Raw genomic sequence first — 23,877 nt, forward strand, 5'->3', positions numbered from 1 at the left:
ATTTTTGGTACCGTATCGTATTATCGAAACCGTACCGTTTGACAAGCCTAGACCACCCCTTGATTTTCAATCAAAACTCAAATCACCCCCTGATTTAAACCCCAAAATGCCAAATTAGTCCCTTGACGTTAGTTTTATGCTGTTAAGTGATGATGTCACCTAATTAAATAAATTTAAATCCTTAAACTACCCTTAACCAATGTTGATTTATGATTTTACCCTTATAACTAAAAACCCCAAATTTGATATTCTTCCTCACACCTGCAAATCAATCTCACCAGAGAGAAGAACCAACGCTGCCAAGGGAGCCATGTAGAGAAGTAGATTTTGGGGTTTTTAGATCTAAAAGCCATTTATGCCCCCGTTTGGACTTTCTATACGAACTCCTGCCTTATTAGCTGTCCTAACGCAATTCTGTGGGGATGACTTGGACATATCCAGTCGTCTACTCTTGTCAGCGGTCACTTTTGAAAACCTAAATCCCCACCTCCATCTATTTTACGCAATGCTTCCCTGATAATTATGAAAAGTCATCGGCTTATAGGGAAAAATCCAAGAAAAAACAAAAGGTTACAGCTTTTGGTCTTGTCATTTAGCAGAGAGAAACAGAGAGAAAAACCTCGAGTTCAGTTGGGGCAGAGAAAAACCTCGAGTTCAGTTTAATTGAAATCACTGTGGTTAGGGTTTTTGTTTCAACAGGTGAGAGACAAAAGGAAATCCAAGGACCGTAAAAAAGAACCTTAATTCTTCAGTAGGATCAATCTAGGCAATGAACTTGCAAAAAACTAATTTCCACCAAAAACAGGTCTGGAACAAATCAGCAATAAAAATCTTGTCGTTACGAGATTTAAACCCAAGACTTCTTCTCCGATGTTTGGCTCTGAAATCTCCTTCTCCGGCAGCTTCTCTGGTTTCTCCTTGCGCTTACAGCGGCAACATCTCCATCTCTACTCCGTTTGGACAAACTGAGGTTGGCAGGGTTGTTATTGCCCAAGCACCACCACCACCACCACCACTACTGCTGCTGTCTCCGAGAGTCACAAAAGAGAGATAGAGAGAGAGAAAAAGGGTAGTATTGTACATTTTATTTTAATGTTTTAGTACAAAGATAAAATAGTCCTTTTACACCAATAACTAACAGAAAATTAACACCGTCACTGTGAAGGGCTGATTTGAATTTTTTCAAAACTCAGGGGTGATCTGAGTTTCGATTGAAAACCAGGGGTGATCTGTAATTTATCCTTTGTCTTGTTTCTCTTTTCTTTCACTTTCTTCGATTTCTTCTTCCTTCAGTCCTTCTCCAACCGTGTGCCCTAACCATTGAGTTCCTAAAGCTTTTTCCCAGCCGTACCCTGTTTTCCAGCGTTACATGCAACTAGTCAAATGCGAATCGATTCCAATCATCCTTTAACTGATTCATCTGAAATTACGAGCGAAGGTCCTACACTCTAGGGCGACTTGCCCATCTGAATTTCTGACTGAAATACAAAAGGATTTGAGAGATTGAAATCAGAATCTGCTTTTGGTTTTCTAGTCCTCCAGAATTAGTTGCGGAGCAAGACAGACTGCTATTTGGTGTTTTTTCGTGACTCGGCGTTCGATCGAATACCCTTAGTGTTTCTTCCTCTCGGTTTGTGTTTCTGTGCGTATCTGAAGGACTGTAATGGCGATGGCATTGGACAGGCCAACTTCTGCTTCGTATAACCAACCGCAATCGAACAAGCTTCGATGGGGTGAACTCGATGAAGAAGACGGAGAGGATCTGGATTTCCTTCTCCCACCTCGCATGGTAATTGGGCCAGACGAGAATGGCGTGAAGAAGGTAATTGAGTACAAGTTCAATGATGATGGAAACAAGGTTAAGATCACCACTACAACTCGGACTCGGAAACTTGCCAAGGCCCGACTCAGTAAGCGAGCCCTCGAGCGTCGCTCTTGGCCCAAGTTTGGTGATGCCGTGCATGAGGAGGTTGGTAGCAGGCTCACCATGGTTTCCACCGAAGAAATTCTCCTTGAGAGACCTAGAGCTCCCGGTTCGTTTGCTTCCCTTTTCTCTTTTAAAATTGTTGTCACCCATCATTGTATGCTATTCGTTGAATCTCCTTTATCAAATTTGTTTTATTTATATTGGGTTGTTTCAAGTAGAGAGGAACGCTATCTAATCTTCGCTTTAAAATTCGCTTTTGGATAATTTATCTTGGTGCGCTTATTAGTCATAGAATCCTAAATTGCATGGATTGTGATTATTTCTGTTGTTTACATCAAGGAAGTTCCTGTTATATAATGATTCAGGGAACCCTCCTGAGATTTCAGGAAGCGGTTTCACAGGGGACTATTTTACTTGCAATACTAACAAATTATTACTTCAATATCCCGTGTCTCTTATTATACAAGACTAAGATACGTTTACTTTAATATCCCGTGTATCTTATGTATTTTCCTTTTGGGAGTTTTGGGGGGTAAGTAATTTTGGACTTTCCAGATTTATGAAAAAACAAATTACCCTTCATTTACTGCTTTTATGGAGCCCGCATGGGTTTTAGACTTTTAGTTCACTGGTTTCTTAACTTTGAATCTTAAACTTAATTTACTCTATTGGTGGATTTTTTTCTTTTCATCACTTGCATATATGTTACAATATTATAGTAACTCGGTAATACTCAAATTCAATTTACTAGTTATTTTTCTTGGTCTCCTAGGCAAGACCTGATTACTACCTGGTCAATTGCTTATTTGATTATCTTGGGAGGCCCAAAAAATATTGCCTAGCCACCTTGGCAGGTTCATACTTTGTGTTTGGAAATCAGACCTGAGTTTGTATGAAATTTTCTCTATGTTCTTGAAACTTGAATTTCAGAAGAAGGAATATAAAAGTTGCATGAGAATTTCAGTGGTAGTTGAGTTGTTGGTAGAAGTATTTCAGAGGAGATTGTTGCTCTTGTCAAGAAAGAAGAGAAAACTGAAGTCGAGGAAGGGTTCAAGAGGATTGTTTGAACTGAGGAAGCTAGTTGGCATTATAGAGAATCGGTTGGCTGCTAGAGTGATAAAAAATACCTGAAAATTTTCAGGTGGTAGTCCAATGCTCAAAGAAGATGTGATACTCTATCATGGCTCAATTTAGTTATGGAATTTTTGGAAGAGGAAGACAAGGTTGATGCTCATGATGCTGTAGTCTTCACTTGGAGCATGTTTGGCTTGGTTCCTGCTTCTACAGTTGGAGAAGCAGAATCTGAGAATTTTTTTTTGGGGGGGGGGGGGGGAAGGCTGGGTGAGCGCAAGAAGAATTTTAGTAATTTTATGGATTTTGTGCCTTTGATGTGCATTAGGATACTGAGCATGACATCATTTGCCTTTATTGCCCACACCCCCAAATTCAACTCTAACCTTCTTTAAACAAACACACACACACACACACACACACACACACACACACACACATATATATATATATATTCCCTAAGCCACCAATGTGGACGAATCTCCCACGCTGCACTAGTGGTGGTGCGGGAATGGTATCATCCACATGGGCCCCACATAGTTAGAGAGAGAAAAGAGAAAAAAAAAAAAAACTCATGAGAGAGCGAATGGTACACTGCCCATGTGGGGAACTTTTTCACTATATATGTGTATATACGGGAGGATGGAAAAAAAGATATTGGAGAGTGCCTTGGGGAGAGAACTGTTGAGGAAGAAAAAGAGAGCTGTTGTAGAGCGTCCTCATCAAGCTTCTTCAATTCAAGCTTACTTATTCAAGTATCTTCCAACTCGGGCTTGTTCTTCTGTCAGACAAGTGTTTTGTGCAAGTCTAGTCCTATTTCTAGTGGGAATGGACCTTGAGTCAAGCACGTGTAAAATTTTGGGAAGATTGGTTGGTGGGAGGTTTATACCCCCAATATTGGGTGCGGTTTTGTTGGGATCTCCTAGGGATAGAGATTGGCGACATTAAATATTGGGATTCTTCCAATTCCATCCATAGTTTAAAATCTCGCGATATCTCGGTATCTCGAGCTGGTCGAGATGATCGCCGAAATATGGTATTTTTTTTGCCATGTTTCGGCATTCCATCTCGGTGGGTTTTTTGCCATATTAAGGCCTAATACTTCATGTACACCCTTATTTAAGCTAAATAAACACATTTAAACCTTCATATTGAAAAAAAAAAATGAACTCAAAGTGGTGTTTTGGGTTTGCATCCTTGATTGACAGTATACGCTCTCCAACCCTGATGTATAAATAGTTAAATACACATTGATTAGGTACTAAAAGACATAAGAAATTTAAACAAAGTAATGAAACAAAAATAACTCATAAGTCATAACTCATAACTCATAAACTCCATAATAGTCAATACTCATTACGCAATAGTCAATACACAAAGTCACAAGTTCACAACTCCCAAGAAATATCCCGAAATATTCCAAAATATCACCGAAATATGAACTTTTTCCATTCGCCTTGCCATTTCGTCTCGGTACTGTCGAGATTTCCGAAATATCCCGATAGATCGACGATATTTCGTGAAATCACCATGATTCCATCAGGTAGCTTAATATGGTATGCATTAGGCACAAGATTTTTATGAATACGATATGGTCCCATCTTCCCAATTTTTGAGCTTTTTATATGTCCCATTCGAAAACATCTCCTTTAAATATGCCATACCAAGCCTCCTTTAAATTCAAGATGTTGGTGTTGGAATCATAAGCTTCCTTATAGCGTGTATTGGCATGTTGGAGTTGTGATTTCACTTGTTTTTGCACTCAGTTAATGGGGTTGACAAATTCTTCTGCGCATATCATGATGCAGGCATGATCTCATGTGGCATTTAATGCCACAAACCAATGTCTCTCCCTCAAGCACTTTCTCTCTCTACCTCTCTCTTACCCAATGAACCACCTCTTTTCAACAGCTCTCTCCCAATCGGTTCTCTTTCTTAACTCATTACTTTCCAAGGCGCTCTTCAATGTCTCTTTTGTTTTCCTCATCCCATATGTATATAGCCGCTGATAAGCCAGAAGATGGTGAGAATGAAGTCAAGTCATTATGCCCCTCATGCCCTGTGTATATATGGAAAAAGAAGGGTTCCAGGCTGCATGGCATCTGCTGCCAGACACAAGAAGGGTGAAATTACCATACCTCCACCCATGAAATGAAAAATCCCACCCTTGTTGGATGCGTCTGCACACGCTCTCATTGGCCCCCATGCTGGTACAGGGCATCACAGCCTGGCAATGATCCCCTCGCATACATATTTATGTTTTTTGTTCTAAAGAAAGGTTGGAGTTGATTTGTGGGTTCTGTAGTTTGGGTGTGCCATTTAGCTTATTTGCATTAAGATGTCCTCTAGTGGTGAGAGAGTCCCACTCGGGCAGAAATATTAAGGGTAGATGTTGGGTCATTGTATTAAATGCCACATGACATGGGTAACACTTGATTAGGATAGCTGAAAGTACAAACTAGATATGCAAATGTAGAAGCCTTGGTTGCATAACAGGGTTAGAGAAAGCATCATTGATGGGTCATTGTAGTGTAAGAAAAGTGTATTAATGTGATTATTTCATTTGAGGAATTCAAAAATTCAACATGAGTTAAGACTCAGAGAAAAGGGTATGATCATATTAACTGCAGAGGTTTAGGTTGAAGTTTAGTTAAGGAAAGGGAAAGAGTCTCATCTCCTTGATCACCATCAGGGAAATGGGCTGATGGTCCACTATGTACGTCTCACATGGGATGGCAGTAGAATCAAACATGGGCAAAGAAGTCAAATTAAGAAAACAGGGTCCTTGTATGAACAATGTCTATTTGTGATCGTTTGTATCTGTTGCCACTTGCCACAACAACAACAATGATTGGGTTCATCAATCTATGTGATAGAGGAAACTAGACCCCCCATTGGTCAAGTTTCTGGCCAAAATAGGTATGGAAGTGTCTTAAATTTGAGTTCAAATTGACAAAATTACAGAAATTCCACTAGATTCTGTTGCAATGGAATGGCATTTGTAAAATTTATTGCTAATTTGACTCATTTGTTAACCACTTCTAGTGCTTATTCCAGGCTGAATTTTAACAAAGTGTGATTGGTGTCGAGTCCTCTATTTACATTGACCCATCCAACTCATTCATATGTTCCACATGGCAAGAGCAAGTGCGATGACAAGTTTTTTTGTTCATATAATGACCCAAAACAAAATAAAATAAAATAAAATAAAAAATTTGACATATCATTGGTCGGTTAGGTTTCCTGATGGCGACTGTCAAGCTAACATTTTTAGATCTTTTGCTATTTTGTATGAAAATGCCAATGACCAAGCCTTGTTTTGGAATCGAGGGCAACCAAAAGAGCCCTTTGGGCTGCCTAGAAGTTTGTCTGGATTATGAAAAAAAGGCTTGGTGTCCTCTTAGCATCGCTCATTTATGTATGCTTGTGGTAGAATCACACAATTGGTTGTTGAAGGTTTCTTGGTGAGTTCTGATGTGACTGTTCAACCATGCATAAGGAGTGAGATATTTAAGAGGATGCTTTGCTTAGACAATAGAGTTAATAGCAGGATTTATGGAGTGCACAATGCACAATTGAGAACCGACTGTGCACGTGTTGAAGTTGCATAGGCTGCTGTGCTTTCCAGTACTAGCAGTTGTTTTAGCTCAAGTTGTGCTGGAATTTTTATGTTGTTCCATTGCAACCTTAGTGGTTGTGGATTCAAGTCGGGAACCAGCCTCTCTTTGAAGCAGGGGAAAGGCTGCGTACATTATGAGCCTCCTCAGACCCTGCAGTGGAGGGAGCCTTGTGCACTGGGTACTCCCTTTATGACTCAGATTATTTGGTGAGATCTGAAACTATAGCTGATCCCATCACCCCAATTGGTTTGGATAAGGTTTATTTGCTGAGTTTGGGATTAGTTGCAAGATGTGGATGTGAGACTCTTTGGCTATTATATCGGAGGGGTCTATGATTCTTGATCAGTGGAAATAGAGGTGCTTCTAACAGTCGGTTGAATAAAGATTGACTACTATGATTAGCCTTCTACAGCACCAGTTGTTTTTCACTTTCCATCATAGCCCAATTCAACCATATACACCTCTGCCAGAAAATAAAGTGTGTTATGCATGGGAATAGCAATGGGTTCTTTTCAGTACAGGTTTTGTCTGCCCTAAACCTGGCATAACTTGCAGACTGGATGGGGCAAGAGGCAGGACCACCATTGGCAGAGCAGGAGATAAAGTGAAGCAATTAAATGAGAAGTAAGAAAAAGAGAACTAAGCAGATGCATAGGCTCTTGAATAATCAGTCTCCTTACCAGAAGATAATGATTTTGGAACCCAAACATGAAGCAGGTGTTCAACTAAAATCAAGCCTGATATTAAAACAGGTAGTAATAAATCATTTAATTTTCCTTTTGTTGGGGGGGGGGGGGGGGGGGGTGTAGAAACTGAAACCTATTCACGATCCAGAAAACACAATTAATAGAAAGAAGAAACAATCAAACAACGCGGATTTTGATTTTATGTGGTTTGGCAAGGTGCCTATATCCATGGAGAAATGAGGGCAATTTTCACTAACAATGGAAAAAGGGTTACATGCTCTCTTCCTCACGCCTCTCTGTATTTATAAAGAATTCCCAGTAACCTAACAACCCCCCATCGCAACAATTTATAGGGAAACAAAGAGATACAAAATTCCCAAATTATCCCCATGTAAACCCTAAAAATTCCCCTATGGGCTTTTAATGAACCTTTCGAGGCAGCCCAATAACCCAGTCTACAGAATACAAGACATCAACACTCAACAAGGGGTGGTGTTATAGTTCACTTATATAATCCACTCATTGCAATAATTGAAGTGTGGCAGTGTGGTTTGAAGCGGAGGACAAGAAATTTAAAGGGAAAAAAAAAGAAGAGTTAGAAGCATTGTTTACTAGGAAATTCTTATGTCAAATTATGAAATATGGAAGCGTCTTTGGTCATAGTGGGGTGAGGATTGCAAATTTTTTTAATGACCTGCGATATGAGGGTGCTCGTGTAACTGCTTGATTCTCTCCAGTGTTGGTGTCTCAATTCTTGCACCATGGTGTTCACTACATGTGCAAATGATATCATTGGCTGGAAACCTATTGCTGCACTTGGCCGGTTGGTCCCAACATGAAATCATGACCCAAACTACCCGAGTTATTCCTGTAGCTGATAGATGCAGTACTTTCTCTTGTATGATATGAAGATTTATATTGAGGACCTAATTTTTATGTTATAAGAGAGAGTGCCTTTTCTTTTCTCACATGAAAAGCATGTGATATGTTTTTTAAATATTCTCTTTTTGGTAGTTAACTATTGTTTGTTGAGAATAAAATAGGGATACTGGTTTTACAAAAAAGATATTTTCAGTTGATTCTGGAACTTCTGTGCCTTGCTCTGTTAAAATTGCACCTGTTGAGAAATTATAAAAATGGGTATGCCATTAACGTGAGTGCTGTTGAGTTCCAAATTGGGTTTTTTTTTTGGTTTTTTTATTGGTTCATTGAGTTCTGAATTTCATCCGTACCAAGTAATTGAAGAGTCATTTGACATTAATGTTGCTGAGTGCACAAGACCAAGGTTCAAAAACTCTTTTTGTTTCGCCGTTTCAGTCAGACCAAGATGAGCAAAATACTGAAATTTCATCGAAACAGTGTATTTTTTCCCATGAGTTTTGCTTGACCATTTCAGTGGGCTAATGGCCGAAACAACGAAACGAAATGATTGAAATTACGACAAAAAATGCATTTTTTTAAGACCAAAATTACCGTAACAGAATGACCGAAATTTTGGTGAAACAGTGTTGATTTCATTTCGCCACCTGTTTCATCTCAGACATCGAAATTAGCCAAAATTTCGAACTATCTGCAAGACATGGTACATATTTTCCAGTAGTGTGGAGTAATGTTTTGCATCCTGCTTTGTGGCTTTTACATTTAGAGTTTAACATGGCCTGGACATTTTCTTTGGTTTGGCGGCTTAGTTTGTTCAAGAGAACTGATTTGCCAGTTCATATTTGAAAGCTTGTGTATACTGGTGAATGAAAAGTTCATTTCATCCTATAACAACCTAATCTTTTACTGAAAGTTTATTAAGATGTGTAGTTTCTGCTTGTTGATGTTGTATTTTCCATTATTATTTCCATCTTCCTTCCAATTTGGAATGCTGTATCCATACCCTAACCTGAGTATGTTACAACAGGGAGCAAAGCAGAAGAAACCAAAGTTGCTGGAGACCCCTTGGCACAGCTTGGGAAAGGTGGTGCTGTTCTCATGGTGTGCCGTACATGTGGAAAGAAAGGTGACCACTGGACATCAAGGTGCCCTTACAAGGATCTTGCTCCTCCATCTGAAGGATTTGTTGACAAGCCTGCATCAGAAATTACAGCTCCTACTGCTGGTGCAACCAAGGGAGCCTACGTTCCTCCAGGCATGAGAGGTGGTGCTGCAGAGAGAGGCAGTGCTCCTGATAGGCGCAGGAATGAAGAAAATTCGGTTAGGGTTACCAATCTTTCAGAGGATACACGTGAACCTGACTTGCTTGAGCTTTTCCGGACCTTTGGTTCTGTTAGCCGTGTGTATGTTGCTGTTGATCAGAAGACAGGCGTGAGCCGAGGATTTGGTTTTGTGAACTTTGTAAACAAGGAGGATGCTGAGAGAGCCATCAACAAGCTGAATGGCTATGGATATGACAATCTGATCCTCAGAGTTGAGTGGGCTACACCAAGGGCGAATTAGAAAGTCTCTAATAAACTGTTTAATAATTGGTTTGCTCTTGGTTTTAACTTTTAAGTTTAACAAGTAAAACCATTTATTAAACGATTTGATTCGGTTTTAAGGGTTTGTGCGGCCGTTTGCAGGGATCTTCTTGAGGGTTAGACTGAGATAGAGGAAATCATCTTCCTCTATTAGCTGGGCTTTCTGCTGCTTTTTCTTTGATTCATTCCATTTCAGAAGGGCATCAACTGCCTTTTCAACTGTTCCTGAACTAACCCTAGATGATGTCGAAGAAGGAACAGGGACAGGGGACTCGCTCCAAGCCATGGAAGCCATCTGTTACTAGACATTAAGAAAGAACAGTCGGTGATTCCCGCTCAAAAACAGTGGCAAAATCTAAGCTTTAGCCTTTCGGAAATGGAGACTTATAGGTCTGTTTGGAAACTATAGAATCATTCTTCAAGATGAGAAGTATCATAGGAATAATCACCTATAGAGTTCACCTATTCCCTTTACCCAAAAAACAAAGAGTTCACCTATTCTTACAAATTATTTTGACTCTAGTGGACAAAAGCGGCTTAATGGGTAAGGCCCGGGTGAAAACACCCCTTACCTTTTTACCTCACCCATCTAGCTAAATGGTAGAAAAAAACAAAAATCCCCTAGCTAAATGGTATTAAAGTCTTACCTAGCCCTTACCATGCCAGCTAAGTTAAATGATATAAGATCTTTTTCCAGCTAGACACCCCATTTTGTTTCCATTTTATGTGTTTTTGGTGAGACTCCATTTTGTTCCATTTAGGATCGCTTGTGTGGTTACATAGGAGCACACAAAAAGACCATTCAACCCTAGTAAAATTGAAAATCAATAAAAAACTGCAGTTCCATTTTATTTTCATTTGGTCATAGAGCCTATTGTACTCATTAAGTTATTATTATCAAATCTGTAATTTTTATTAAGATTAAATTTTGTATCCGTGTGAAAAGATTAATTAAAATTCATACAAGAAAAAACAAATATCGGCTCTTGAACAAAATGAAATGTGTCTGTGGACTTATAAAGGTAAATAAAATACGTAATTAACGATGAGAGAGAGGGTGGGTTATTTGGTGGCATTACCCGATTGGGAGCTGGTTGGCCAGGTCGGGTCGCCCAATGAACTCTTGTTTTTGTCTCACAAGCATTACTTGACCTGAAGAACAAGCATGGAACAAAAATCTCGATCGAAACCTGTCGAAACCATCGAGCTAAGTCGGTTTCCCAAAGTTTTCGAGATGAGTTGAAGGGGGATTTTATAAAATCTCTGGATTCGATCGGGTTTTGATGGTTTCGACACATATGCTCATCGAAACTAGGGAAAACTTGGATCGAAACTTGGACAAACAGGTATTTATCCTAGAAACTCTCAGAAACCAGGACAGACACTTAATTATATCTAATATCATTTAAGTAAATAAACAAATACCCCCTATTTGAATCCAATAAAAATAGTTAAAAAATCAAATTCCAAAAAAAAAATAAAAAAATAACCCCCCAATTCAAGAACAAAAATTGGATTTTCGTCAGTAAGTGCAATTTTCAACTTTCTAATGCTGGGGTTTTTCTCAAATCTAAAAATTCTATAAATGTCAATATGGCAAAACATTGCTAAAAACCAAAAGTGCGATAAAATATTCATTTGTTTTGATGTCCAAAAAAATATTTTCATTCAGAGTGATTTTGACAACATTTGCGCACATCAAATTAAGTTTGACCGATACATAACTCCTTCAATATAAATCAGATTTAAGTAATCTTGGACTTATTGGAAAGCTATCAAAACAAAGCTTTCTAACAAATCCAAGATTGCTTAAATCTCACTTATATTGAAGGAGTTATATTCCTGTCAAACCTTATTTGATATCATGTCCAAGAACAATATACAATATCAAACTTGGATCAAAACCACAAGTAATATTTTTAGTGTTCTCTATGTGAAACTAACGCATGGATTGAGTTTAAAATGTCAAAAATAGGCAGCACAACAAGAATCAGGACAAAAAACCAACTTATGGGCCTCGAAACCAAGGTTCGAGTTAGCCTGGAGAAAGTCCCAAATTTCGACCGAGATATGGTTGAAACCGAGACGAACTCGTTTTCTGGCTGGTCGAAACCGTCGAAACCCGAGTTTTGGAACCTTGAGAACAAGTAGTATGGTTTGGAGGTTTCAGAGTTCAGATTCTCAATATGGACTTTTTGAGTATAGAACGAAGATTGAGATATTGGTATCAGGGACAATAACGATATTTGTTGATACTAATTTGGATCGATCAGTATTGGACCTGGATAAGCCAAGGATTGGGAAAAGTACCATTTTCTAGGATTGGTCCCCGGATCAGCCAGCATTGACCCAAAATTTGTCTACCTAAATCACTCATAGCAGAATATGTTCTTTACCATTTAAGTTGGCTCCCAGTTGATCAATTATATTAATGATTAAACTTCAAAAATTATTTCAGGAAATTCATTCAAGCCTAGGACGTACTCAATGCATGAGACTCCCACCACTGTGGATTCAGGGGAGGGTCATAATTTACGCAGCCTTACCCCCAGTTTTGAGGAAAGGTGGTTTCCCCAACTCAAACCCGCAACTATTAAATGGCAATAGAGCAACCTTACCAAAAAAAAACTAGGAAATTAGAAATACGTCTCTATATAAAGAACTTTAACTTTTGTGGAGCTGTAGCCAGAGTCAATACCTCAATCAGAATTCAGGGATTAACAATTGTTTGTAAGCAGAAAATGAATGAAATTGAATGCTGTTCGGAGTTCAGACCAAAAACTCTCCCTTTACTCTGAACCTCCAATCCTCCACAGACTTCACACCCGTCCAGCCCACTCATGTTTATTGATGCCTTGATGACGAAGGCCTGATTTGGTATGATTTATTTTTCAATTTTGGATTGGTTGCATGAAATAGTCAATAAATAGATTTTTGGCCAAAAAATTGAAATTGTTTAGGTTCTATAAATATGAAATATTTTAAGAATTAAAAAATCCATTTGAGAGTTAAATTTCTGATAATAGATTCCCTATATTTCTTTGAAAAGGGTGGTGCTGGTGGTGTAAATGGTGGTGGCATGGCGGTGGTGGTGGTGGTGGTGGTGGTGAGACTATTAGGAGAAGAAGAAGTGTGGTGTTTTATTTTTAACGTGAAATTATTACCTTGCCCATCAAATTAACCATGTGCTCATTAAAGAGCAAAAGTGAAATTAAATGAAATTCAAAATTTCTATTTCACTGAAATAAAATGCAAAAATCAGATCAAACAATTTTTGAAATTGAAATCACCCTATGAAATTGAAATAGAAATCATACCAAATCAAGTCTTCATTAACCTCATATGGGGAGAAGGCAGTCATGATAGCAGCTTTGCACCACCTTTAAACTGTGGGCATCAATTAAGTCAGCGATCTTAACCCTCTTAGTAGACCTTCAAACCATGCCTCTGTCCTGAAGTCCGCATATTGCCCATCACCAATACACCACGTTAGGCCTTTCTTCAACAATTCATCACCTTTCAATGTGACCCACTTCATTTTGTTTAACATGTGTTCAAAACTACCACATTTCCCCTCTTTTTTTAGCGTCGGGATCCTCTATTGACGAGCTGCCCCTACTGCCGTGTGCGGCCAGACATAGCGAAACGGCACAAAGACTGCCCTACCCCTGCCCACGTGGGGGTAAGGCGGTCTTTACCGCCTTGCTATGTCTGGGGCGCATGGCAATAAGGGCAGCTCGGAAGTAGCGGATCCGGAACCATTTTTCTATGAACGAGAATTTAATCATGATTTGGTTGAGTTGAGTTCTATCAGTCAAACCAAAAGGACTCAGGGTATTGAGGTTCTGGAATTAATTGGAATCCACAAATACCAAACTTAACAATCCTAATTCATAACAAGCCCAAAAAGGTTGGAATCAGTTAAAATGTTCCATTGTTGCTTCTAATAGTGTTTAAATTAGGGATGGCAGTTTTCAACACTACCCATCAACCCAACATGAACCCAACAAGAAATTACAAGGTTAGGTTTCAGGAAAATTGAGCATGATTGAATTATGACATGAAATGAAGGATAAATGGGCCGTGTTAGGGTTGAGGGGGCATGGGGGATGTTACCTGCTCATTAACTTTTTAAAAGTATAAACAAAATTATATAAATTATGTAAGATTATATTTAAAATTTAATGAAACTTGTAAGTTGGTGTTTTTGAATTTTGTGTCTATGCATTAGCTTAAAACTTAAAGGAAAATTTTAAAGGACAGTTAATACGATTGACTATGATGTATGGTGTGGAATGTTGGACAGTTAAGAAATATCATATAAATACATTCAGGGTAGTTGAGATGAGGATGTGTGATAAACTAAGAAGGACAAAATAAGAAGGGAACGAGGACGCTACCTGGCCGTGTGCGGCACACAACACCTGTGCCTAGAGATAGATTCATGGGATAACCGTTGCATCCTCAAAGATTTTTGTCTTTCCATAGGGGCATGACGATCATTTCACGTTATATCTAGGCACAGGAGCCACGCACTACACGCGACCAGATAGTGATCTTTTCCCCAAATAAGAAATGAACAAACTAGAGCTGACTTGGGAGTAACTCCAATAGGTGATAAGTTACGACGATGGCATGGCCATGTACAACAAGGGCTTTTTAGATGATCAAGAATGGAGGAGTGATTCGATTGAAATTGAAGGAACTAAACAAACCAAAGACAAACCTAAAATGACTCTAGGACAAGTGGCGAGGAAAGACATGCATAGCTTAGGCCTTCTAACAAGTATGACTTTGAATGTAGGTGATTAGATGGTAAAGATCTATGTAGCTTACCCCATTTAGTTGGGATAAGACTGAGTTGAGTTGTATGCAGGCTTGGAACTTCAATTCACTTGTCATTTGTAATCAGATTTTGATTATAATTTACCTAAAACAAGTCATATGATATTAAAAGAAGAAGATCCAAGATATCTTACCAACCCAAACCAACATGACCTTTACATCATATGCTACTACTACTATGGGTTATCGGTCCAAAGAGATACTTAGACATGATTAAGAAATGGGTTGGGCTTGGTTTGGTTTGCATTGAGGCAATCTTGATATAACTCAAAACTGACCTGAACACAACCTGACATGACCAATTGCCACATCTAAGTTTGTAATGGATGATGCTCATTGTACATTATGTGCCATATTTACAATTGTGACACTGCTCTCAATTGAATTCTATATTTCTATGTATATTCAGTTATTAAGAAGTTCCCAACCAATTGATTGAATACTTGCTTTAGCCTTGACTGTTCAATTAAACAAAAAATCAAACACCAAATGGTGACCACCACAAGGAAGTTATCAGTTATGACAAAGAAGGGAGTAGCCAAAGGTTGAAAAGAGATGAAGCAGCTGAGAGAAACCAAGCCATGAAGGCCATTGCTGTAGATAGCTCATATCTGCAGCAGAACTTCGGAACACAGTGAAGCCCATCAATGGTGAGCAGGAAATTTATGACACCCGTTGATGCACAAGCTGCTGCGAGTGTGAGAATCGATAAGACCTGTTGTATGTAAGAGTTTGCATTTTTTTTTTTCAGAATGAATGGTGGAAAACATCAATTGGGTCATAAAATGAAAGCAAAAGAATCAAAAGAAGGATTACCCAATCTCCTATGACAACGATCAGTAGTATTCCTGAATGACGAAAAGGACACCCAGCAAAGATTGAGAACCCATCCACCATTGCTAATGTGAAACTCCATGGAATCACTAGACCCATGGTTGTCACCAAGAAGCTGCAAAGTTCACATTTGGATAAATCATAAAGAATTTATTACAAAACAGGAAAGCAAGGTATTTGCAGATACAATAAGAAAGGAGTTGGGAAATTGGGTGTTGGGGGAACAGAGACTCGGACAACTAATGAAATGTGAAATACAAATTTTCAAAAAAAATCAGGCACTTTGTTGAACTCCAGTCACAACTCTCTCTCTCTCTCTAAACCTTGAGGCCAAATCTTAAAAAGCTTGAATGATGAAGATCCTTATACAGCTATTCGCGGGGAGGGGGAGGGGGAGGGAGAGTTTTTACTGTACAAACATGACAGTAAATGTGGTTGAATAAAGAGTAGCCGAAGTGGAATCACTTAGTTTTAATCAATCCCCAAAGTAATTATCTACAAAGTTCTGCAGAACACTAGCCACTAGGCCAAAAACCATATTCAAATAGCTCAGCTACTGTTTCTTTTTATCTGTATGTGAGCCAAGGCTGAGGGCGGGCCTTGATGCAAAAGTAAGGTTGCTCCATTGTCTGAAAACAGTCTCCCTATGAAAGCAGGGGCAAGGAAGTATACATTATGACCTTTCCCAGACCCCGCAGTGGTGGGAGCCTTATGCACCGGGTATGCCCTTTTTTTTGAGTCCAGGGCCCATTGATCTATCTTATCTTCCTTATTATTAAAACATAGACACTATGACCAGAAAATAACAAAGAGGATACAATGAACGATGAGGCAACTCCACAAGTTTCTGATCAGCATTTAGAGAACTGAATTCCTCATAGGGCTGTTGTGCAAGGGGCAAGCCCTGACCATTTTGTTAATATCCAAGCTTCCATTACAGACTTTCCTGGGTTCGAAACCTATATTCTCCTTCCCCAGCTAAAACACTAATGAAGAGGACTTTCAACATGAGACAAATGGATCCCAATGAATCAACCAGATAAGCAGTTAATTGGGTTTGGATCATTGTAACTAGGATTCAATAAATTTAACGAGCAAAACAAATTCCATTGTTCTGTGCTGCATGGAAGAGATCGAGCAGATTAACAAGTTCTGTGATTTTGAAGATGCAAATAAGCACAAGCGCCTCACTTTTATGAGGGCAATCTCTAAATATCCCCAATATCCCATGGCATGAGTTAGAAAGTCAATTACACGAAAAAACAGGGGATTGAGATAACCGCTTAAGGACTCATAAAAATTTTGCATAGAAGAGGGAAAAGATCAGAAAATCAGAGAAAAGAGAAATACCAGAAAGCAGTGTAGTTGTAGAACTCAACTCCCAATGACATGAAGAGAAGAGAAGCAGAGGAAAAGATGATCTGCCCCAATCTGAGCGACAAGCTGGTGCTGGTTCCCAAGGACCCTGGAAGGACTTCAATTCCATCCATGGCGGATATGATCTGCGGCTGATATTATCTCTCCCCTTGCAAAGGCTCATCATGATCGTTCAGTCCATCAACTTCTGCCATGCTAAACTTCTCATGAAACCCAATAATTAGATAAGAAAATTTTGATATCTCGTCTTCGAAAACCTGTAAGATTTAGCTGTGAAAGAAGAAGGATCAGTTCAAAAACAGGTTCAGAATTTTTTTTTTTTTTTTGATTCACTTTTACTTTTATGCTTGTTCCCTTCCCTTTATATCTTTTTCTCCTTATTTACCATTGGAATGGAAAAGGAAAGAAATAAATGGGTACAGTGTACGTGGAACAGAGACGCGTAAACGTTATGAGATGGATACCTGAGCTGAGAGGTTCCCTATAATCTGAAGGAGATCACTGTGAACTGTGAATTTCTAATAACTCACTCAGCTTCACTCACATTCCCTGCTTTTAGGATCTCAGACTTCTTCTCTTCTTAAGGAGAAAGTTTGAACAATTGTTATTGTTTCTAGCTTTTTTTTCCTACTTTATTTGAGTTAGTTTTAGTTATTCAAACACGTGAGTTCTATTTTTGCACGTGACTGTGAGCTTGCCAAGATGGGGGCTAAGGGTTAGAAGCGCAGTGGGTCCCAGTGCATCCAGACCGTCCATCTTGGTGCTCCTCCACCACTCTAATTTGGAAAGTTACAGTCCTCAAAAAACTAATGGTCCAAATGAACACCTTAAAGACCATTAAATTTTTCTTTTTTAGACCCGTTAGAATTAATGGACGATCAAAGTTAAACGAGTTTGGCCCGCTTGACATGGCATATATTCTCTTAACAGTTTTGTATACTTACGTACTGTATTAAAGGCTTCGTACACGGTCGTGTATGGTGCACAATCGTGTCTACAACCCTTGAATGAAGATGAGGGGCTATATACTGTACATGATCATCCTCATCTAACGGTTGTGGATGCTGTCGTGCACTATGTACGGCCGTGTACGAAAACTCTCCCAAAAAATTGGAGATTTTAATTGGTAAAACTCTTATTAGAGGATGGTTCTTGGGTGCTAATAAAGGTTCAACGGATGGGCCCCTTATTCGGTCGAGTTGGGCTCACGTACAAGAACGGCTCACAGCTGTTCAGATGAAATCCACTCCATGTGGGTCCCATAGGGTGGATTCCATCTGAATGGCTATTCAGTCTTACGTTTCCGTAAGTTTGATGACGAAAAAATCGTTGGGAGGGGAGGGGAACGGGTCGGAGATGGAAAAAAATAAATATACTAGTAAAGACCAAAATAATTATCAACTTCATTTTGTGGGCATCTCCAATTCCTCCAATTCCTCTAATAGGGGGAAGTGGACCCCACCTTGGGCAGTGTTTCGGGCAGGGGGTAGGGTGGTCATTCCACCCTCATGTGAGGAATTGGAGTGGGCAGCGAATTGGAGGTGATAACGATTCGTAAAGACCATTCCATAAAAGCAAGTTTTGGTTCTAGATATAAGAGAATATATCCCTAATTGTTCGAAATATATCAAATAAGTGAGGATATAGAATTTATATCAACGGTATCACTTGAAACAAAGCAACCATGTGTTGTACCGGATCATTATCCTCTCCGGTTCCTCTCATAGGGGGTTGGAAATGATGACCTAACTCTCTGCCTAAGCACACTGCCCGAGTGAGGTTAAGTCATCATTTCCGCCACCCTGTGAGATGAACTGGACGATTGTACCGGGCAGAGAACCGGATAGAAAAAAAATTTGTGTTGTACCATAGCTTTAATAATGAACATTTGTTAGGGTTTTAAGTCCTGCGTTTGATATGCATTCTTGAGATGGATTCCAGATCAATTTTGCATTCTAGGATAATAAAATAATTGTTTTTATCATCTGAGAATGTAGAATCGACCTGAAATACATTCCAAGAATGCATACCAACCTCAGGACTAAACCCTACCAAATGTTCATTGGAAACACCTATACAAGAGGATCAAAAAGATGTGTTCCATGACGACAGAAGACACAAAAAAAACTAGATGTTGCTGACATCCATCACATTAAATCTACGTGAGCAACACATTGGACAATGCTCATCTAGCATCAGTAAGATCTCATTGCACATCAGATAGATCGAGTTTAAAATATGACAGGTCCTAACGTATAACATGCTCTGGCCGACGTTTTTCTTGAGTCTTTTCACAAAACCCTTCTCTTCTTTTTCTTTTCTTCTCAACCCTTGAAAATTGTTGTGTGAAACATGAAGAATCCTCTTGCAATACGATGATCAATGAGTGACTTCAAGGATCTATTCTAGGAATTTTCAGTTGAATACTCTCTTCCTCTCTTTCGCTTGAATACTGTTTCTTTGTTTTTTTTTCATGTACATCGACACCCTTTATATAAGGGCACAAAATGACGTGAAACAATTAGCTCAACCCAAATCCAATCCGGCCCTAGGTCAGGCTGAGATATCTCAGCTCAGCTCAGGCCTAACTCTGTTGGGCCCAGCCCAGCCCTGATTGACCCTGATCGGACTGAGTTGGTCTTGATTGACCTTAGTTTTTGTTAGGGCCTAGTTGGCTCTGACTTGCCCTGTTTTTCTTCCATATAAGTCATCATATGCATTAAAAAAGAAATTGGGTATTGGTTTGTTCCATACTTAGTTGACTATTAGACTTTTCTTTGGATTAAAAAACTTAGCCCAATCTTAAAATTATAAATATTTTCTTGTAAATCAATAGATAATTAGATACTAAATAAAAATCATAAAATGCAAACAATAAATTGTAAAGCATAACCTAACACCGGGCGGGCCGGGCTGAACTAGCTTGAGGCCTCAACCCTAGTCCATCCCAACACTGACCAGGGCCTAAAAATTTCAACCCAAATTTACCCTCAGAGTTGAAAAATCCAACCCACTCATGACAGGCCATGGCAGGCTCGGGCCGAGAGGGCCAAACTTACACCCCTACTTAGGATGGTATGCCATTAGATTGGAAGGTAAATGATTGAATTTGCAACCAAAATTCAACATGTGATCAATTTAAATCAATTCTTAGGTATTTTTTTTAATGATTTCCTAGATATCTAACAATGGGAATTAGACTCGTCACATCACTCTTTGACACGACAGAATGCATACCAACCAATTTTCTCCATGGATTGCCTTTTTTTTTTTCTTTTGTTTTGGTAATAACGGGGGGGGGGAGGGGGGGGGTGCGGGGGGGGGGGACTTCTACAAAGATCAGCATACAAAGGGAGAGAGATAAAGTCTGGAGGAACCAGATTACAAAACAGATAATCTTAAGACTGAGCACTTAGAGAAGCAAGACGGTCAATAACAGAGTTAGCTTCACGCAAGGTGAGCACTTCTTCAAATCTTGAGGATCAGTGAATGCATTCTTGAATGATTAAAACAATCCTCCAAGGAACTGTTTGAGATCGACCACTCAAGACATTAATCACCAGCAAGTTGTCACTCTCTATGATCAGATTGGGAATGTTTAAGTCTAATACTGTTTGAATGGCTTGACGAACCGCTACCACCTCGGCAATAAAAGCATAATTCCATCCAATCCAATTTTCTCCAAGGATTGCCGACTACAAAAAATTTTATCCTCCAATTGAGTTCACCTATTAGACTCTCGAAACTTTTTTTTTAAACTTCTAAACTTCTAAAATTCCACAATGGAATGTTAGACTAGGAAGTGATGATGATGTAGACAATATATCCACCAAATTTGCACTCAATTAAATTATCACGTGACAATTTAGAAGGGCGTGATAAAATGAATTCCATGTATAAATATGCTAGAATCAATTTTCATTTTTATTATCAAACAAATATATATATGATAAATACTCATATTGCAAGTAAAAAAGCACATGCCCTTCATTATCACTGTTTCACTGATTTACCTTCAATGCTCTATATAATCATCTTAGCGTCCAAACATACAAGATTCTTCTTGTACCCAGGTTTTCTTGATTATGCCTCATTGTTTAACATTCCAAATTCTCCACCTACAGCAGAAATAATGTTATTAAAAAAAAAAAACCTTTAGTCAAGCCAATGACATGCAGTGCTATCACAATAAGGGATTGTTATAGAACAAGCACTATTTAGGGTATTTGAGTAATGCATATTTATATTTTGGTTAATTTGATTACACGAAAAATTGAATGAATAATTTAGTAAATCAAAATCTATTTTTGAATAATCTGATATTTTTTGCTATCATTTTCCCTAATGAATCATAAACCTCAATGGCGAAGTGATTAGGAGCGTCAAAATTTGAATTAAACCAAATCGATCAAAATCGATATGAGGTTATTGCATCATGTTTTAGATTAGGGCTTTACGACATCGAACCAAACCAGACCATACCAAAACCGCTAAGACAGTGAACCAGTTATAGAAAATCAGACCAAAAACAAACCCAAATTGATATAAACCAATAAAAAACCGATACAAGCCTGATATTCATAAAAAATTACATTTAACCAGTCTTAGAAACTGGACCGAAACCAAACCCAGACCGGTATAACACAATAAGAAATCAACACCTACCCGAAACTCATTAAAAAAAAAGACATATTTTACCATACTTATGAATATATTTACATGGTAAATCAAACCTACATTGACTCCGAACCCGAAAAGTTAGCAAACCAAAATTACATTGAACCCAAACCAATGCATCCTTATTTGATCATGGTTTGGACTCGCTCAATCCCACATCCAAATCCAAAATCCAAACTGAAAGATGTTTTTGGGTGAGTATACAAATCCATCGAAAATTATCTCCTCCAGTTCTCTGTTTGACACAATCCCCTAGTGCCTATAATAAGAGCGTGTGGAATCCACCCGATAGAGTGTTCAGACAGAGATAGGGTGGTCCTTGCATTGCACTCCATGTTAGGGGCACTTGGAAATTGGCCCGGGCAGGAACTGGAAGGGATAAAGATCATCGATTGATACCCCTACAAGAGATGGTTGCTAATCATATTTTTATAAATTAAAAAAAAACAACAAAATCTAGTTAAAACAAACCACACAAGAGAAAATTACCTCACGAGTGCCCTTGTGCCGTGAGCGCTTGACTACAATCCGTCAGTCTCTCCGTCAAATAATGTAATTTTCTTTTGTTGATACGTCAAAGATAGAAATATATTAAATCGACGTCCACGTCTACGTCCATGGTTTTCCCAATTTCGGGCTCCCAATTTCAAAACTGCGACACCACCGCCCAGGTCGCATTTATGAGTTTTCCCCCACCGACCTGCATCGATACTTATATTCTCCCCAATCCCAACCACTGAACCAAAGAGACGACGGTGAGATATGAAGAGCGAGAGAGAGAGAGATTCCCACTACCCAGTAGTCCAATTTTCTTCTTCTCCATCGACTCTCTCGTCAATTCTCATTAAATGCTCCCCTCATTAACACAGAAGCCAGTGGCCAACAACAGAGCCGATCACCATTAATTCCTGCATGCGACCCTCATTAAATAAACGGCCCCATCCATTCAATTCAAGTCTCCCTCTCCCCCCCCCCCCTCCACTGTGTATCATTTATCAGCTCTCCTCCACCGCCCCCTACCCCAATCCATCTCTCCCCTTCCGTACCACTCTCAATCTCCCAACCGTCAATCGTATCCACGTGTCGATCTCTCTACCGTCTGTTAAATCTCTCCGGCGACAACAACGCCTCTGGATCTCCACACCTTAACCTGCTCGACGAGAACCCCACCCCATTCCCAACCGACGTCCTCATGAACATCGGACTCGGCGACGACTTACTCCGTCTCGATGACCCTCCGCCGCCGGCGAATCTTAAGCTCGATTCCGAAAACGGAAAGAATCCCGATCTCCGCCTGAAGAAGGGAGACTTCATTCCCCTGTACTGCCGGAACGAGAAAACCCTAGATTTTCCCAATGACAACGAGCTGAACGGAGATGGTCTCTTGCTCCAGAAACTCGCTCGGCGATACCTCCACGGCGAAGCCGTCGTTGGCTCTAATAACAACCGATCCGTAGCGAAGTTACGCTCGAACCCAAACGAGTACGATCGCTTTAACAAAGGATCACGACCACCGGGATAGTTATAGGTATACCTATCTTCGCTTTCGTTTCTTCTGGGTGATATTACTGATACTGATGATTCTTCAACGGAGGGGCCGATTTCGGATTCGGGTACCCGTCCGCTTACCGGTTCGAGGAATAGGTTCTCTAAGATCCGTTCATCCAGGCTTGGCCGTATTCTGCCGGCCATCATTGGAACAAATGGAGATTCTGGTCGGAATATTCCGGCACGGCAGAGAGGGCAGTTGGCATGAGACCTGAGCCACATGTCGATGCAATCAACGTGAAAAGCGTGTGCACAGACAGGGAGGGTACGGACGTAGTCGTTGTCTTCGAATTCGAGTAAACAAACGGCGCAATCACGGGCGGCGTCGTAAGACCATTTCTTGCTGCCGTTACTTCCTTTGGTGGTCGTGTAGACGGAGAGAGGGATTGTTTTGATCACCATCTCGTCGAGGCCGTAAGGAGGGGAGAGAAAGTGAAAGGCAGCGGAGGCGGTGGTGGTGGTGGTGGACTCGAACACGGCGTTCGATGTGATTGATTCGATGTCACCGGCAGATGGATCGTAGGAGTGGCGGTGGCGCCAGCGTCTCCATCTCCGGCGCCACCGCTTGATGAGGTTGAGGATAGGGCGGAGAAGGTGGCGGTAGATGAGTCGGAAGTAAGTGATCACGAGAAAGGCGGTGGCGACTACGACCACCATGGCAATTAGAGGAGGGCTGAAATCAACAGGAAGCCTCGCCGGTGTCTGATTGATTGTAGCAGCAGCAGATGGCCCCCATTCTAAGTCGTATAACGGTGGCTCCGCCGGTGTCATGCTCTCCCTCCCTGTCTCTCTCTCTCACTCTGCTTCACTGCTTTCTGCTCTGCTGGAGA

The 23,877-nt window shown here is 39.9% G+C and overlaps 3 protein-coding genes across 5 annotated transcripts; 1 reads left to right on the top strand and 2 right to left on the bottom strand.

The window, feature by feature from the left end:
• Positions 1-1,591: 1,591 nt before the first annotated feature.
• LOC122658433 (eukaryotic translation initiation factor 3 subunit G-like) lies at positions 1,592-9,757 on the top strand. Of its 2 annotated transcripts, XM_043853397.1 has the most exons (3): positions 1,592-1,609; positions 1,648-2,033; positions 9,211-9,757. In XM_043853397.1, exons 2-3 carry the CDS (start codon positions 1,664-1,666, stop codon positions 9,744-9,746), a joined length of 906 nt encoding a protein of 301 aa, XP_043709332.1. In that variant the 5' UTR covers positions 1,592-1,609; positions 1,648-1,663; the 3' UTR covers positions 9,747-9,757. The 2 variants fall into 2 exon arrangements, with proteins under 2 accessions (XP_043709332.1, XP_043709331.1); XM_043853396.1 differs by lacking the exon at positions 1,592-1,609 and having other exon boundaries at positions 1,622-2,033.
• A 5,335-nt stretch (positions 9,758-15,092) lies between these two features.
• On the bottom strand, positions 15,093-17,057 carry LOC122658435 (CASP-like protein 5C1). Its single transcript, XM_043853398.1, has 3 exons — positions 16,796-17,057; positions 15,428-15,560; positions 15,093-15,326 (listed from the first exon to the last, which is right to left on the bottom strand). Exons 1-3 carry the CDS (start codon positions 16,933-16,935, stop codon positions 15,129-15,131), a joined length of 471 nt encoding a protein of 156 aa, XP_043709333.1. The 5' UTR covers positions 16,936-17,057; the 3' UTR covers positions 15,093-15,128.
• Positions 17,058-22,495: 5,438 nt separating this feature from the next.
• Positions 22,496-23,877, bottom strand: LOC122658432 (RING-H2 finger protein ATL65). Of its 2 annotated transcripts, XM_043853395.1 has the most exons (2): positions 22,888-23,877; positions 22,496-22,851 (listed from the first exon to the last, which is right to left on the bottom strand). In XM_043853395.1, the coding sequence occupies exons 1-2, from the start codon at positions 23,816-23,818 to the stop codon at positions 22,592-22,594; spliced, it is 1,191 nt and encodes a 396-aa protein (XP_043709330.1). In that variant the 5' UTR covers positions 23,819-23,877; the 3' UTR covers positions 22,496-22,591. The 2 variants fall into 2 exon arrangements, with proteins under 2 accessions (XP_043709330.1, XP_043709329.1); XM_043853394.1 differs by having other exon boundaries at positions 22,496-23,877.

Source organism: Telopea speciosissima, chromosome 4 (genome assembly GCF_018873765.1).
Source record: "Telopea speciosissima isolate NSW1024214 ecotype Mountain lineage chromosome 4, Tspe_v1, whole genome shotgun sequence".
NCBI classification, from domain to species: Eukaryota; Viridiplantae; Streptophyta; class Magnoliopsida; order Proteales; family Proteaceae; genus Telopea; species Telopea speciosissima.

Coding starts and splice junctions, on each gene's coding strand:
- LOC122658433 (XM_043853397.1), top strand. CDS start 1,664: ATGGCGATGGCATTGGACAGGCCAACTTCTGCTTCGTATAACCAACCG. Junction 2,034..9,210: donor TGAGAGACCTAGAGCTCCCG/GTTCGTTTGCTT, acceptor ATGTTACAACAG/GGAGCAAAGCAGAAGAAACC.
- LOC122658435 (XM_043853398.1), bottom strand. CDS start 16,935: ATGGATGGAATTGAAGTCCTTCCAGGGTCCTTGGGAACCAGCACCAGC. Junction 15,561..16,795: donor TACAACTACACTGCTTTCTG/GTATTTCTCTTT, acceptor TGAACTTTGCAG/CTTCTTGGTGACAACCATGG. Junction 15,327..15,427: donor TCGTTGTCATAGGAGATTGG/GTAATCCTTCTT, acceptor TACATACAACAG/GTCTTATCGATTCTCACACT.
- LOC122658432 (XM_043853394.1), bottom strand. CDS start 23,818: ATGACACCGGCGGAGCCACCGTTATACGACTTAGAATGGGGGCCATCT.